General features: G+C 35.8%; 1 protein-coding gene across 6 annotated transcripts in view; it reads left to right on the forward strand.

Annotated features, from left to right (window-relative positions):
• Positions 1–17,205, forward strand: part of NIPBL (NIPBL cohesin loading factor) — a 194,153-nt gene that overhangs the window by 160,895 nt on the left and 16,053 nt on the right. For all 6 annotated transcript variants that reach the window (XM_015451282.4, XM_073993316.1, XM_005556732.5 and 3 more), the window contains 8 exons: positions 2,949–3,057; positions 5,141–5,277; positions 11,163–11,303; positions 11,459–11,552; positions 12,272–12,426; positions 12,935–13,025; positions 15,303–15,476; positions 15,964–16,154. In XM_015451282.4, the coding sequence (XP_015306768.1) occupies positions 2,949–3,057; positions 5,141–5,277; positions 11,163–11,303; positions 11,459–11,552; positions 12,272–12,426; positions 12,935–13,025; positions 15,303–15,476; positions 15,964–16,154 (1,092 nt within the window). The remainder of the gene's footprint in view (positions 1–2,948; positions 3,058–5,140; positions 5,278–11,162; positions 11,304–11,458; positions 11,553–12,271; positions 12,427–12,934; positions 13,026–15,302; positions 15,477–15,963; positions 16,155–17,205) is intronic.

Here is a 17,205-nt window from a genome sequence, read left to right on the forward strand (position 1 = left end):
GGCTTACACAAATAGAATATGCTTGCTATAAAACGGAGGTGGCACTGCAGATGATGGAGACAAGATAGACTGTTTAGTAAATGGAGTTGGGCTATTTGACTGTCCATAAGAATTAAAAAAAAAAAAAGAGAAACCTACTTCAACTGGAAAATCAACTCCATATAGATTAAAGGAGAACTTTAAAATTTTAGAATAAAATATAGGAGAAAAAATTTTTTTAATTATATATATGTAATGGAGTTACATATTTTTATTTTTATATTTTATATTTATTGCTGAGTACATATTTTATTTTGTATAAACACAAAATAAAATATATATAAATATATATATATATATATATATATATTTTTTTTTTTTTTTTTTAATGGCGTGGTCTTGCTGTGTTGCCCAGGCTGGACTCAAACTCCTAGGCCCAAGTGATCCTTCTACCTCAGCCTCTTGAGTAGCTGGGACTACAAGCATGCACCACCATGCCCAGCCTGAATATATTTTTGGTCTCTGGGTAGGAAAGGATGTCTTAAACAAGTCACAAAAACCATTAACCTTAAAAGATTGAAGTGAAAATACAAGTCACAAAATGGGAAAAGATATTTGGCACATATGTAATCAACAATTAATATCAAGAATAAATACATAAGAACTCCTCTCCTACAAAACCATTATAAGTCAAGAGTCCCAGTAGAAAAATAGGTAAAGTTCATTAATAGGCATTTCATGGAGAAAATAGCATATAGGGCCTATAGTGTGTTCAACCCCATTAGTAAAGTAAGAAATACAAATCAATACCACTTTCTATACCATTTTATTGACAAAAATAGAGAAGTCAGACCATCACAAGTGATGGAAAAGAGGGATCAGATAGTATCTCTTAATACAGATGATAATTGAGAAAATATTACAGCCACTTTGAAAAACAACAATTTCATAAAATTATCTCATAAAAGCATTATCTTGTGAAATTGAACAATGCATATATCCAATGACCCAGCAGTTCGACTTCAAGTATATATACACACAAAAGAATCTTGCATATTTGCATCAGGAGGCATATACAAGAATGCTTAGTTGTACTAAAATTGGGATTAACCTATCTACAAAAGAGTGGATAAATGAATTAAGATATAGGCAGACAGTGGGGTGTTGTACAGCAGTGAAAAATCAGTAAAATACAGCTGTATGCAACAACCTAGATCATAGTGGCATAATGTTGAGTGAAAAAAGCAAATCTCAGAAGACTACATCAAGTATACTACCTTTTTAGAAAGTGGAAAATCAAAGAAAACTATAAATAGCATACAGCTTATACTTTTTTTAAAAACAAGGAGATGATAAATTTTCTGATAGCGGTTACCTTACATGTGAAACAGGAAAATGGGATAAGGGAAGGAGCACATTGGGAGATATGAGATATTAAAATTATTCTTGTTCTTGATTTGGATTCAAATTATGCCATTATTTATTAGTAAATTAAAAGGGCATATACAAGTGGCAATGGTGTGTCATGAATCAAAATTTATGGTTAATTCTTTTGTGTGTACCTGAAGCCTTGGAAATGAAAAAGGAATACCACGGATGAGAGAGGGTAGTTTTCTACTCCTGCCATTAAATAAAAGACCAAGCTAAGCCGGGCGTGGTAGCTCATGCCTATAATCCCAGCACTTTGGGAGACTGAGGGAGGTGGATCACTTGAGCCCAAGAGTTTTAAGACCAGCTTGGGCAACTTAGAGAACTCCATCTCTATAAACTATACAAAAATAAGCCCGGGCGTGTTTTCTCACGCCTGTGGTCCCAGCTGTATGGGAGACTGAGCTCGGGAGGTCAAGGCTGCAGTGAGCTTTGATTGTGCCACTGCACTCCAGCCTGAGTGACAATGAGACCCTGTCTCAGAAAAGATCAAACTAGAATGTGATATTAATAGCTGCTTTAAGGAAATTGGAGAATGGGGCAGGAAGAATTTGCAGTTCATAGTTGAAACCTAGTACATTGAAGCTGTCTGCTTTATTTCTTTAAATTGGAGGAAAAGGGGCAGTGTGTGTGTTATGTTACTCTGGTTGCTGTCAGTTGTTTTAATCATTTATGTATCTTATAGGGAAAGTTTCAGCTTGTGCTGCCCAAGCTTGTGCCCAGCTATAAGCCACATGCATTTTTTTAAATGTTAATTTCAATTTTTATTTTATTTTATTTTATTTTAATTCCTCAATCACAGTAGGTACATTGCAAGTGCTTAATAGCTGCATGTGACTCTTGGAAACCATATTGGACAGCAAGGATATAGAACATTTCCATTATTGCAGAGAAAGTTATATTTAACAGCAGTGGAACTCTTCACAGAAATCAAATACACATTTAGATTCCTTCAGTATCCTCAGAATTATATTAGCTAGCTTTTCTTAGCGAAACATATATACCTTATGACTCTTCTGTTGACCTTTGATTATGAAAGATTAGATTGGTTTTACTTTTTAGCTATATTTAGAATGATCTCTATCCTCATCTCATTATTCATAACACTTTTCTAGCATTGTTTGTGATTTTGCAAAGGATAATGCAGAAATCTACCCTTATGTTTTATAATTGCCTTTTAAGATGCAATTCAGATGCAGTTATTAATTATTTAAAATAATTCAGCTAGTATTGTGTGATACTATGTTTTTGATTGGAATAGGGAGAAAGGGAAGTTCATCTTTTCTGCATCTTTCACATCTTACCTTAGGTCTTACACAGCAATTTAAGTACTTTGTAGTAAAATTGAAAGTATTGGTAAATTACTGGTTTATATTTTTAAACATATATATTTTTGTTTTATTAATTTGCACTTTGAGTACTAAATTGTTAATGACAAATTGAAAAGTATATTACTTATGGACACTTTTAATGTGTTTATCTTATTATTGCCTAGTGAATAATTATACCGGGATTTTTTTTTTGTATATATATATGTATAGTTGTTGAAGTCCGAAGAGGATTCCTCATATAAACCTGTGAAGAAAGCTTGTACTCAACTTGTTGATAACCTAGTTGAGCACATTCTTAAATATGAGGAATCTCTAGCTGGTAAGACATTTTATATATATATTGATCTTTAGTTGATTTTATAAGATATTTTTAAATATTTTGAGCACATTTCTCATTTTTCCCTCTGGCTCTGCTTGGCTAATGATTACTTCACTTTTAAATGAAATACATTTTTGTTTTATAGATATCTGTTTGATGTTGTATCCTAGATTATATTGTTATGATTGACTAAGATTATCTAGAGCATTGTAATAAAAGCGTGGGCCTCACCTCTTCCACGTATCTTTTAATAGCATATTATAATTTTAGATGTCATTGAATAGGAGTAAAAATCCAGGGGCTAATATGTATCTAGCTAATGATACTCATCACAAAGCTGGTATCTTCTAAGTCATATAAAATTATCTCTCAAAATGAAATTGTTTTAGCTATTATAAAAAATGTTTTTTAAAGATTTGTATTACATTCCTAATATTTATTATTTATATTTGTTACATAAAGTTTGCTTAATCTTGAGCTATAAATTTATTAAAATGTTTAAAATCACAAATTAAGTACTTAATATTTTATATTCCCTCTCATGTTATTTACCAATCACAAATCTGAAATTTTTAATCAATTATAAATAAATGATTACTTAAGAAATATAAAAATTGGTCCAGGCACGGTGGCTCACCCCTGTAATCCCAACACTTCGGGAGGCCAAGGTGGGTGGATCATGAGGTCAGGAGATCGAGACCATCCTGGCTAACACGGTGAAACCCCGTCTCTACTGAAAATACAAAAAAATTAGCCTGGCATGGTGGTGGGCGCCTGTAGTCCCAGCTACTTGGGAGGCTGAGGCAGGAGAATGGCATGAACCCAGGAGGCGGAGCTTGCAGTGAGCCAAGATCGCGCCGCTACACTCCAGCCTGGGCAACAGAGCGAGACTCCGTCTCAAACAAATATATAGATAGATGGATGGATAGTTAGATAGATACCCATGCTTGAAGCACACAAAGACTAGCATTACTTCCCATCTAACACACATTAATGAGGAACAACATCAGCTTCAGTTGTTCTCCAAAATTGGGAGCCAGTAGCCTCTAACAGCTGTCCATTTATGGCACCTATGGAAATTGTTGATATGCTTTATATTTTTTATGCAGTCTTTTTTTTTTTCCATGTGTACCTCTTTTTTTTTATCTCCTTGTTCCGATTTTTTATTTTTCCCCATCCTGGAATTTAGGGGTGATACTGATGTCCCTTAATGTTAAAAAGTTGCTAATTTCCTCTAAAAATTTGTTTCCTAAGAACCAGTGTATTTCCTAATTAGCAACATTTTCTTCCCACCTGAACAGCATTTTGTTTAGAGCTGTCTTACAGCATTTTTCCAATTTCTGTTTGTTGCTCCCATTTTTTAACATTCTTCTACCACAGCATCATCTCTTTTTTTCCCAGTACCCTTAAACAGTTTCACCTCAGCTAAATTGCTAGCTTTTTTTCCCCACATTCACTTCCTTTTTTATTTTTATTTTTATTTTAAAGACAGGGTCTCACTCTGTCACCCAGGCTGGGTTGTAGTGGTGTAATCATAGCTCACTGCAACCTAGAACTCCTGGGCTGAAGCAATCCTCCCACCTCGGCCTCCCGAGTAACTGAGACTACAAGTGCACATCAGTACACCAGGCTAAATTTTTTATTTTTCTGTAGAGCTGGGGTTTTCCCGTGTTGTCGAAGCTGATCTAAATTCCTAGACTCAAGCCTTTTTCCTGTGATGGCCTCCCAAAGTGCTGGGATTACAGGTGTGAGCCATCACACCCAGCCCATTGATTTTAGATATAACCAATACCACATGTATTCCCAAAAGCCCATCCCTAAACTTCCCAATTTCCATTAGTATAAAACTTGCCTTTTATAGAGAGCATGGCCTCTTGTTCTTTATCTTGAGAGTATGTGATTTCTATACCAAAGAAAAAATGAGATGGAGAAAGTCTAGTGTCATAAGAACTACTAATTCATTATATTGAGGACTATACTGGACCTATTTAGGGGATAATATTAACTAATTTAAATAATATTCTGTATAATTTCCACTACCTTGTCATATTTTAGTGTCTTATTTCTCTGTTTGTTTTTCCAGATTCTGACAATAAAGGTGTGAATTCTGGAAGATTGGTAGCTTGCATAACCACTTTGTTCTTATTCAGCAAAATAAGACCCCAGCTCATGGTTAAACATGCAATGACTATGCAACCATACCTTACCACTAAATGTAGTGTAAGTATAGAGCTGTCTTATTCTTGTGTCTTACATAAAACATTAAGTGCTTTAAATTTAGAATTCACATGCGTCAACCACATTCTCACTGACAGATCAACTGTGTCATTTACTTAGATATATGTTCTATTTGTAGCAAGTGATCTATAAACATCAGGTCTGACATATTATAAATAAAGTTCAGGTTCCATTTTGCTGTAAACTTCTCAAGCCAAACCCTCAGTAAATGCTTACTAAATGTTATAGCTATTGTTAAGATCTCAGAATGAATGAAGCAGAGTTCCTGTCTTTGAGAAATTTACTATCTTTTGGGTCCTGAACATGTCTGTCGTTTATAATATAATAAATATAAAAATCGATAACATTGCTCGAAGCACACAAAGACTAACATTACTTCCCATCTAATGCACATTATTGAGGAACAACAGTCAACCTCGGTCATTCTCCAAAATTGAGAGCCAATAGCCTCTAACAGAGGTCCATTTATGGCACCTAAGGAAGTTGTTGTTATGCTTTATATTTTTCATACAGTCTTTTTTAATTTATTTATATTTTATAAATATATTTTATTTTTATAATAGAACAATATTAAATATGGAAAATCTATAATGTCATACCAGAGATGTTAGGCTGTTGGTATTAACATACTCTAGGCCGGGCGCGGTGGCTCACGCCTGTAATCCCAGCACTTTGGGAGGCCGAGGCGGGCGGATCACAAGGTCAGGAGATCGAGACCACGGTGAAACCCCGTCTCTACTAAAAATACAAAAAATTAGCCGGGCGCGGTTGTGGGCGCCTGTAGTCCCAGCTACTCGGGAGGCTGAGGCAGGAGAATGGTGTGAACCCGGGAGGCGGAGCTTGCAGTGAGCCGAGATCGCGCCACTGCACTCCAGCCTGGGAGACAGAGCGAGACTCCGTCTCAAAAAAAAAAAAAAAAAAAAAAAACATACTCTATGTTTTTCTAAAATACGGTGTGAGTAGTAAGACATTGCTTAAGTAAAATTATCTAGCAAATAAAGATTTTAAAGTATATATGACAGCATAGTGAGTTACGTGGTTTACATATATAATCTCATTTACTTTATGAAGTAGGTACTATTATCTCTATTTTACAGATAAGGAAACTGAAGCTTAAAGAGTATAAGTAACTGCTAAAAATGCAAAATTTTTAAATACTCTTAAAACTTAACAAATATAAAAGGCTTCTCACATGCTATGATCCTAATGTTCCTAAGGAGCTAATTTTAACTTTACTACATTTGTTTTGCTGCTATGGTCAGTTTTTTTGATGATCTAAATTGTAAGCTCTAGGTGAAAACCTCAGGACTTCCTGAGAAAACTTTAAGAACTGAGGAGAGTAGTAAAGGATAATAAATACCTAAAAACAACATGCATTTACTTCTGAGACACTAATTCTATCTTTAGGGTTTCTGTTAGATCCAGAAATAAATTGGTTAATATTGTGGCTAATAATAATAGCTAATAATTTTTTAGCAAAGTACCAAGCACTGTGAAAATTTTACATATATTTTGTCTCATTTACTTTGTGAAGTAAGTACTATTATGATCTCAGTTTTACAGATAAGGAAACTAAAACTTAAAGAATATCAATAACTGGCCCAGTGTCACATAGCTAACCAGTCCCAAAGCTAGAATTCAGCCCCATGTCTACCAGTAGAATCTGGACTATAAGGAAACCTGTTATTTATTATTTATATTATAAATTGTCCTTGCATGATTTTGAACCAGTAATTTTTTAAAACAAAATCACTTTTAAAATGTCTTGTACATCTTTTATGTATGTATGTACACAAATATTAAGTTTTATATAAATAAGAGTATCTCATACATGGTAAACTTTTTTTTTTAACGTTTTGTGTTTTTTGTTTTTGTTTTTATGTCCTATCTCCATCTTTATTCATCTTCCCTTCAGAATAAACGTCTTATAGTGTCCTTAACATACTTTTATAGTTGTGAACACACAGGTATATATAAATGATGGTTTTGTAAAAATTGAATCATATTATATAGATATTTGTTAGGCATATTTGGTAATCTCATATTACCTGGTATATATCTAATTCCTTGTTTTAGATGGCTGTATATTATCCATTTTATGGATGTCCTATGATTTATTTAATCATTTCCCTATTTGGCAGGTGTTTACATATTTCCTTTTGATCACCACTACAAACAATGTTTAAATAAACATTCCAATTTAAATACCTTTAAGTACTGATGCCTTTATTTTGTTGGAACAGTTGCTGAGGAGTGGACTTGCTAGGTTGAAACAAGGTTATTTTGGTTTTCATTTTTAATTGATCTTGCCATTTTGCGGTGGATGGGTTTTATACAACCTTTTGGAAAGCTGTATGTGACAATCATTGTCATTATTTTAGTACTCTTTGCCAGTCTAACAGGTGGAAAGGAATAATTCATTATTGCTTCAGTTTCCTTCCCTGACTGCAAAGAAGGTTGAGCATCTTTTCATGGTACTGACCAGTTGGGCTTGCTTTTCTGTTAATTCACTATTTATATCATTTTCATATCATTTGTCCATTTTACCTTTGAATTGTAGGCCTTTTTTTAGGAGAACTCTTTAAATAATTTTAATATTTTAGATATTAAGCCATCTTATAGTATATTTATTACAAATACTTTTCCCTGTTCTATTCTGTTGCTCTTTTACTTAATAGTTTCCGTCTTTCTTTAAATTTTTCTTCTGGAATTTAAGGTATTTCTTTTACTTGATTTTCCAGGCCAGTATGTTAAGGGAAGGTTCAGAAAATGCTACTTTTTTTGAGATTGAGGCTCACACTGTCACCCAGGCTGGAGTGCAATGCGCAGTCTTGGCTCACTGCAACCTCCACCTCCTGGCTTCAAGCGATTCTCCTTCCTCAGTCTCCCAAGTAGCCGGGATTACAGGTGCACACCACCACACCTGGCTAATTTTTTGTATTTTTAGTAGAGATGGGGTTTCACTATGTTGGCCCGACTGGTCTTGAACTGCAGACCTTGTTGATCTACCCCGCCTTGGCCTCCCAAAGTGCAGGGATTACAGGCATGAGCCACCACGCCCGGCCTACTGTTTTTTGTTTTTTGTTTTGTTTTTAACCACACAGTCTTGCTCTGTTGCCCAGGCTGGAGTACAATCCTGCAATTTTGGCTCACTGCAACCTTCGCCTCCCAGGTTCAAGCGATTCTCATGCCTCAGCCACCCGAGTAGCTGGGATTTTACAGGTGTGCACCACCACACCCAGCTAATTTTTGTATTTTCAGTAGAGACAGGGTTTTGCCATGCTGACCAGGGTGGTCTTGAACTCCTGGCCTCAAGTAATCTGTGCACCTTGGCCTCCCAAAGAGCTGGGATTATAGGCATGAGCCACTGTGCCCAGCCACTACATTTTTTTTTTTTTCAGGTAAAATGCTGGCACTGGTTCTCAAATGAATTTATCTTACCCAACAAAAATTCTTCTATCCCTAGACCCACTTTAACTCATTACAGGAAACAGCAGGATTTCTGTTACTTAAAAAGAATTTATGTTTTCTTTTTAATCCTGTGGGGATCTTAAAAGGAAGGATGAATATGATGTGGGAATTTCTTTTTTTTTTTTTTTTTTAATTAATACTCCTACAAGCCAAGTGGTGGGAATGTTTTTAACTAGTGTGTTAATTAGCTCAAAAAGTCCAAAATGGGCTGGGCGCGGTGGCTCACGCCTGTAATCCCAGCACTTTGGGAGGCTGAGGTGGGCAGATCACGAGGTCAGGAGTTCAAGACCAGCCTGGCCAGCATGGTGAAACCCTGTCTCTACTAAAAATACAAAAATTAGCCAAGCATGGTGGTGCGCACCTGTAGTCCCAACTACTCTGAAAACTAAAGCAGGAGAATCGCTTGAACCTGGGGGGCGGAGGTTGCAGTGAACCGAGATTGCGCCACTGCCTCCCGCCTGGACAACAAGACGAGGTGCTGTCTCAACAAAAAGTCCAAAATGAATGCCGGTAATCCATTACTAACAATGAGGATTAGTAGCTTAAAAACTAGATTAAGGCTGGACATGATGGCTCACACTTGTAATCCCAGCACTTTGGGAGGCTGAGGCAGGCAGATCACAAAGTGAGGAGTTTAAGACCAGCCTGGCCAATATGGTGAAACCCCATCTCTACTAAAAATACAAAACTTAACCGGGCGTGGTGGCGGGCTAGTTGTCGGTCCATATTCCTGACATGCTGATGCTTCTCCCTCCATACCTCCAGCTACTCTGGAGGCTGAGGCAGGAGAATCACTTGAACCCAGGAGGCAGAGGTTGCAGTGAGCCAAGATCACACCACTGCACTCCAGCCTGGACGACAGAGTGAGACTCTTGTCTAAAAAAAAAAAGAAAAGCAAAAAAAAAAAAAAAACTAGATTAAAAACATGCATTGAAAGCCTTACTACACAAACACACACACAAACACACACACACACGCACACATAACTGATTGCCTTTGGGGAAATGAACTGGGTGGCTGGAGGATAGATAGAAACAAGACTTTTTATTGTAAATCCTTTTCTACCTTTTGGTTTTTTTTAAAAAGTCTCTACCTATTTTTTTAAACATGCTTATTACTTTTTCTAATCAAAGAAATACACATTTAAATTTAAAAAAGTCCTAGGCTGAGCATGGTGGCTCACACCTGTAATCCCAGTGCTTTGGGTGGCCAAGGCAGGAGGATCACTTGAGGCCAGGAATTCACAACCAGCCTGGGCAACATAGTGAGACCCTGTCTCTACAAAAATGAAAATTAAGGCCAGGTGCAGTGGCTCACACCTGTAATCCCAGCACTTTGGGAGGCCAAGGCAGGTGGATGACGAGGTCAGGAGTCCCAGACCAGCCTGGCCAAGATGGTGAAACCCCATCTCTACTAAAAATACAAAAATTAGCCAGGCATGGTGGTGGGCACCTGTCATCTTAGCTACTTGGGTGGCTGAGGCAGGGAGTTGCTTGAACCCGGGAGGCAGGGGTTGCAGTGAGCCAAGATCGCGCCACTGCACTCCAGCCTGGGCAACAGAGCAAGACTCCGTCTCAAAAAAAAGAAAAAAAGAAAATTTAAAAATTAACTGGGTGTAGTGTTACACACCTGTAGTTCTAGCTACTCGAGAGACTGTCAGGAAAATTGCTCAAGCTCAGGAATTCAGGATTGCATTGAGCTATGATTGTGCCACTGCACTCCAACCTGGGCAATTGAGCAAGACACTGTTTCTTAAAAAGAAGCCTTTTGCGTAGTTCTGGGATTTTATCTATCAGAAAATTTTAACACAGGGTTTCTCAACCTCAGCACTATTGACAGGACTAGATTATTCTTTGTTGTCAAGGATTCTTATGTGCATTACAGGTTGTTTAGCAGCATCCCTGGCCTGTAGCCACTAGATGCCAGTAGTGGCTCCCATTGTGACAACCAAAAATGTCTCCAGACACTGCCAAGTACTCCTGTGTCAGGATACAGGGGAAGAAGCTTATTCCTGATTGAGAACTACTGGGTTAACATACACAGCTCGGAAAATACTAATCGTAAAAACTGTACCAGTCTTTGTATAATGCTGTCAATACGTAAATACCCTTGTTTAGAATTGACTTGTGTTACATTTTAGGAAAAAAAATATAACTTTAACATTGTGATTAAGTGACCCCAAGGTCACATTTTGGTAAGTTAGTTGTTGGTCCATATTCCTGACATGCTGGTGCTTCTTCTTCCATATCTTGAAAAAAAAACTCTAATAGACTTTTTTTTTTTTAACTGGACCTTTACGTGCAAAATGCCCTATTTCTGCCCACAAATACATAAAACTGTATATAGTTTCTTTTAAGGTTTTGGATATTCATAAAGCATTATTTTTATTCTTATAGACACAAAATGATTTCATGGTTATCTGCAATGTTGCAAAAATCCTAGAGCTAGTTGTACCACTGATGGAGCATCCAAGTGAAACTTTCCTTGCCACTATTGAAGAAGATCTGATGAAGCTCATCATCAAATATGGCATGACTGTAAGCACTCAGTTTACCATTTCTTTATTCATTAGTGTAAAGTTATAATATATTTTATTAATATTATTTTTAAAGCAAATATTTGTAAAAAGCTAAGTTTTAAAAATAGTATATTTTTAACTTTTATCTAAACAAACATTTTCTATATCTTTTAGGTAGTGCAACATTGTGTCAGCTGTCTTGGGGCTGTTGTAAATAAAGTGACACAAAATTTTAAATTTGTGTGGGCTTGTTTCAATAGATACTATGGTAAGTTCAGTACCAGGGTTTTAAAATTTTTCTGCTAGGTCCTGCAGTGTGTCAGCTCATTTTAAATGCATTTGATAAAAGGCTAGAATCAAGGAAACTATGAGGTGTGATTATCCACTGTGGTCCTCTCAGAAACAATATTGTCTGGTGTCTTTTGTATTCCCTTAAGAACCCACTGTGATTACTTCAGAAATTTATCTCCTGATAAGTAAAGGTTGGTAAATTTTTTGCACACTGTGAAAAGTAAAATTTAAATTTTCTTACATTAATTAGTTTAGACTCTAAAAGAGCGCCCTCATAATTCTAGACATATTTAATATTTAGAACCATTAGTAAAAATTAATTGGCCGGGCACAGTGGCTCACACCTGTAATTCCAGCACTTTGGGAGGCCGAGGCGGATGGATCACCTCAGGTCAGAGTTCGAGATCAGCCTGGCCAACATGGTGAAACCCCGTCTCTCTACTAAAAATCCAAAAATGTCCCAGGCATGGTGGCACACAACTGTAATCCCAGCTACTTGGGAAGCTGAGGCAGGAGAATCACTTGAACCCGGGAGGCGGAGGTTGCAGTGAGCTAAGATCACGTCACTGCAGTCCAGCCTGGGTGACAGAGTGAGACTCCATCTCAAAAAAAAAAAAAATCGTAATTCATTAGTAGTAATTACTTGAACTGAGTAATTCAAAGATAAATATTATAAATATTACTTATCTTTATTAGGTGCCATTTCAAAATTAAAAAGTCAACACCAAGAGGACCCAAATAACACTTCACTTCTAACAAACAAACCAGCACTTCTTAGATCCCTTTTCACTGTTGGAGCACTATGTCGGCATTTTGATTTTGATCTGGAAGATTTTAAAGGCAACAGCAAGGTAAAGATAGTAATACTTAAAATGCTATAAAACACAGAACTATATGGCACTGTAATCTGAGAATAACAGTAATGACCCAGGATGAAGGCAATATTAGTCTGGTTTAATGAAAATTCTGAAAACAGTGCTACTCAAAGCATGGTCCTCGGACTGACTGCTAATCCATGAACTTTTTGTTACTGGTGTGTAACCAGATAATGAAATTTCTCTGACAAGTTATATCAGCTTTGTAACAGTAGGCACACTGTTGACATCAACAGCTGATTTTTTTAAAAAATTTTTTTCAATGAAGGGAACACACTGATTCACATTCCGAAACAAGCTGCTTTGTCACACACTGATACTTTGAATGCCACTGTTCTAAAATAAATGGAATTGGTTACTTTTTTTTTTTAATAAAGTTCACATACAGAAATTCTCATTGTCTTTAGGTATTTTTTTCCTTTATAGTTGAAAATTAATCTAAGTTACTCTTCATGAATACTTTAATGTGTTTTCCTTCCCTTAGGTTAACATAAAAGATAAAGTACTTGAACTATTGATGTATTTTACAAAACATTCAGATGAAGAAGTACAAACAAAAGCTATCATTGGTCTAGGTAAGTCTAAATTTCTTTATAAATTGTAGCTATTTGAGAGGGATAGAGCACATTTTTAAATATTGTGAATCTAAATTGTTGGTTTATTTTAATATGTTTCTATTAGCAGTAGGATTTGGTGTATAGAATGTAGATCTGGGGATTAAAACAACTGGGTTCCATTCTTGTTATGGCCATTGACTTCCTGGGTAAACTTGAGCGAGCCACTTGTCTTTTTATCAGTTTCTTCATTAGTAAAATAGAGATAACAATACTTTCTTCTACCCCTCCTCCATAGGGTATCTGAAGAACATTCATTAAAGCCATTTGATAAAGAAAAATAATGTAGAAGAATTCTGTGCTCTTTGCATTTTTGTAATTATTCTTTTTCATTGCAAGGCTTTGTCACTACAGGAAGCTGCCATATCTAGTTAAAACAATGATCAGTCTACACTGACTTATTTATATAAAAGCAAAAAGTTAGCAACCCAGGAGGAACAATTTGGATATATACGTGTTTTATATTATTTTTCCAGGAAGCACTGATGTAATAAAAACATGTTTTGCAATTGTTAGGCAGGTCTGTATGGCTTATATCTATGAAGGAATTAGAATATGAGGAAATAGGAAACGAATGGCATTAAAGTACCTGAATTGAATGCACTTCAAAAAAATACAAGAACAGTCTGTCCAGGTTTTTGGTTTTTGTTGTTGTTTTTTTTTGTACGGATACGGTTGGCCTTCCATATCCATGGGTTTCACATCTGTGGATTTAACCAAGAATCAAAAATACTGAGAAAAAACAATTACACCTATACTAAATATGTACAGATTTTTTTGTCATTATTCTCTAAACAGTACAACAGCAATTTACATAGCATTTACATTGTGTTAGATATAAATAATCTAGAGATGATTTAAAGTATACGGGAGGATGTGAATAGGTTATATGCAAATGCTACCCCATTTTATGTCAGAGACTTGAGAAACCACGGATTTTGGTATCCCTGGGAGGTTCTGGAGCCAATCCCCCATGGATACCAAGCAACGACTATACACGTAAAGCTACCCAATGAGATTAATAACTTATTTGGAAATTTTATTTTAGTATTATGATTAAGGTTCATACTTTAATATGTATGAGTAGTTATTTATATTAGTCTTTTGAACAAAGATGAGTAAGAAAAGATTCTAAGTTACTTATTAAATCATGTTTATGATATCTGTAAATAAATTGAAACCTTATCATTGTATTCCTCCTCTATCCCTTTTTGAAAATTACTTGTAGCACATAGAGTAAAAATTCAGACATCATTTACTAAGGAGTTAAATTGGTGCAATATTAACTTCAAGCCAGTGTGTACCTTTAAATATTCAGTCTGGACATAATTTATATGGAGTGGCAAAACTAATAGTGTTACAAGTATTTCAGAGTACAAAAAGATGAAGTTTTAACTTAAGCAGCACTATTCAGAAAATATTGCCTCTAGACCAGTTAATAAAAAACATCTTGCCTGGGCCATAGTTATCCTGAGTGACCTTGGGCTAGTTATCTGATCACTCTATGCTTTGAGTTTAGTTTGTTGTTTGTTATCAATAATACTTGCTGTCATGAGAGATCTTCATTTTTTTCCTCAAATAAACATTATAAACATGGATGATATATTGCTACTTATTAACCCGTGGTTATAGGATTCAGCATTGTAGCTTTATTATAATGCCATATGAGAAAGAAGTGGAAGATATTTTTTGCTCTGGTTTATTATATTGTTTCATCAAATGAATATATTTTAATTTTTTAAAAAAAATAATGTCAATGTAGTACCTTCTACTGGGGATCTGAAAAATGTTTGCAGACATTACTTCTTAAATCCTGAAAACATCCCTGTGAGGTAGGTGGGTGGTAAATATTATTATCCCCATTTTACAGATGGAGAATTGAGGCACAGAGAGATTATGTGACTCACCCAAGGTCACACTACAAGTCAGTGGTGGAGCCAGGAATAGAACCCAAGACTCCTGACTCCTAATCCACTCCCCTAGCCACTAGGCCCTGCTCCCTCCTCAAGGTTTCCTCTTGTGTGAAATTCTCCTTTGAAATGCAATTTCTTGTTTTTAATTCATGGGGAAAGAAGTACCTGCTCTAATGCTTCTCTAGGTAAGGCCACCAGCATATTCTTCCAGTCATTTTAAGTTTTAACTTTTTGAAATAAGGAGCCATTTATATAATTTATTAACATATTTATTAAATTTTAATTTTAATATGAATATATGATGAGATTTTCCCCTCTCCCATAGGATTTGCCTTTATTCAGCATCCAAGTCTAATGTTCGAGCAAGAAGTGAAGAATCTATATAATAATATTTTATCTGATAAGAACTCCTCAGTCAATTTAAAAATACAAGTGTTAAAAAACCTTCAGACCTACCTACAAGAAGAAGATACACGTATGCAGCAGGCAGATAGAGACTGTAAGTGAAAATATATTTTTAAATTTCATAGCTATGGTTATATTATAATGGCTTTATCTCCTTTGATCTAAATATCTAAATTTCCTGATACGTTAGACAAAGAAATTCAGTTAAATAGCAGTCCTTATGCTGAGGTCTATAACTGGGCTTTAGCATATTCTTAAATTCTCTAAAATAGTTTTTAAATTGTATATGTGTGTAAACATTAACATTTTGAGGGAGGAGAGAGATTATACTTCTCATTGGGTTCTCAAAGGGGCCTCTGACACAGACGCAGACACACACACACACACACACACACACACACACACACACGCACACACACACACACACACACACACACACACACACACACACACACAGAACCATTGAGCCAGAACACTAGCTATAACGTTTTGTGATTTTGCTTATGGCCTAATTTTGAAATATTTAGTAAAGTTAGTATAGGTGCTCTTAATATGTGTTTATCCTTTGCTTTCTTTTGTAGGGAAGAAAGTTGCAAAACAGGAAGACTTGAAAGAAATGGGTGATGTTTCCTCAGGGATGAGTAGTTCCATCATGCAGCTTTATCTCAAACAGGTGCTTGAGGCATTTTTTCACACCCAGTCAAGTGTACGCCACTTTGCCCTAAATGTCATTGCATTGACTCTAAATCAAGGTCTTATTCATCCAGTTCAGGTAAGCGTGTTTTATGGCAGCAGCAACTTAATAAAAGGGCCAGATTAGTTGTCATTTGATACATTGTGATTATAGAGAATAAGTAGTTCTTTGTTCCTCTTACTCTTCTTTGTACTAAACTCTTAAGAATCTAGAAGTTTTAGATAATCTCTTGGGTTATGACTACTGCAAAATACCCATATATTCATAATATTGTCTCTGTTATAAACCAACTTGTAATTTCTATTGGCAGAACATATACTCAAATTATTTTTCTAAGTAGGGATATTTGTTTTAATTCATACTTACTTTTGTCCCTAAGATCCAACAATCTATGTGAAGAGAGTTCACTGGGTTTAAAAGTATAATCTGTTCAACAGGGTCTTAGTCCACAGAAAAGTAAATTATGTAATCCCAATTCCTTCATCTTTAAGTTGGGGATAGCACCAACTACCTGACACCTCATAGCATTGATATGAGGACAAAACGATGTGATAAAAGACATTAGTATTACTGAAGATTGGCAGCCAATGCTGATGTAGTAGTATATACCATCTGATGGTCAAGAGAGCGCCATAGGCTACAAAAGTGTATGTATTAAATAAGCAGAGTCTATACCCTTCAAGATTTTTATTTTGGGTATTTCTCATGGAACTTTTTGAAAATATGATATATTTAAACATACTGTGGTCTTCCCTATGTCCTGAAACAAAACATGTTAACAAATACTTATCCTGTTCTTCATGACTCCAGGTTATTATCATAAAGAATCATACATTATAATGTAACAGTAGTACATTGAGACTGTGACCTTTTTGAACTACCGAGGGCTCATTGTTGGGTGCTTATTTTATATGCTTTTTAAACTTTTTTTAAAATTTCACACAAAGGAGTCAGGTGCAGTGTCTCCCACGTGTAATCCCAGCACTTTAGGAGGCGGAGGTGGGCGGATCACTTGGGTCAGGAGTTCAAAACCAGCATAGCCAACATGGCAAAACCCCGTCTCTACTAAAAACACAAAAATTAGCCAGTTGTGGTTGCGCATGCCTGTAGTCCCAGCTACATGGGAGGC

Source organism: Macaca fascicularis, chromosome 6, assembly GCF_037993035.2.
Source record: "Macaca fascicularis isolate 582-1 chromosome 6, T2T-MFA8v1.1".
Taxonomy (NCBI): domain Eukaryota; kingdom Metazoa; phylum Chordata; class Mammalia; order Primates; family Cercopithecidae; genus Macaca; species Macaca fascicularis.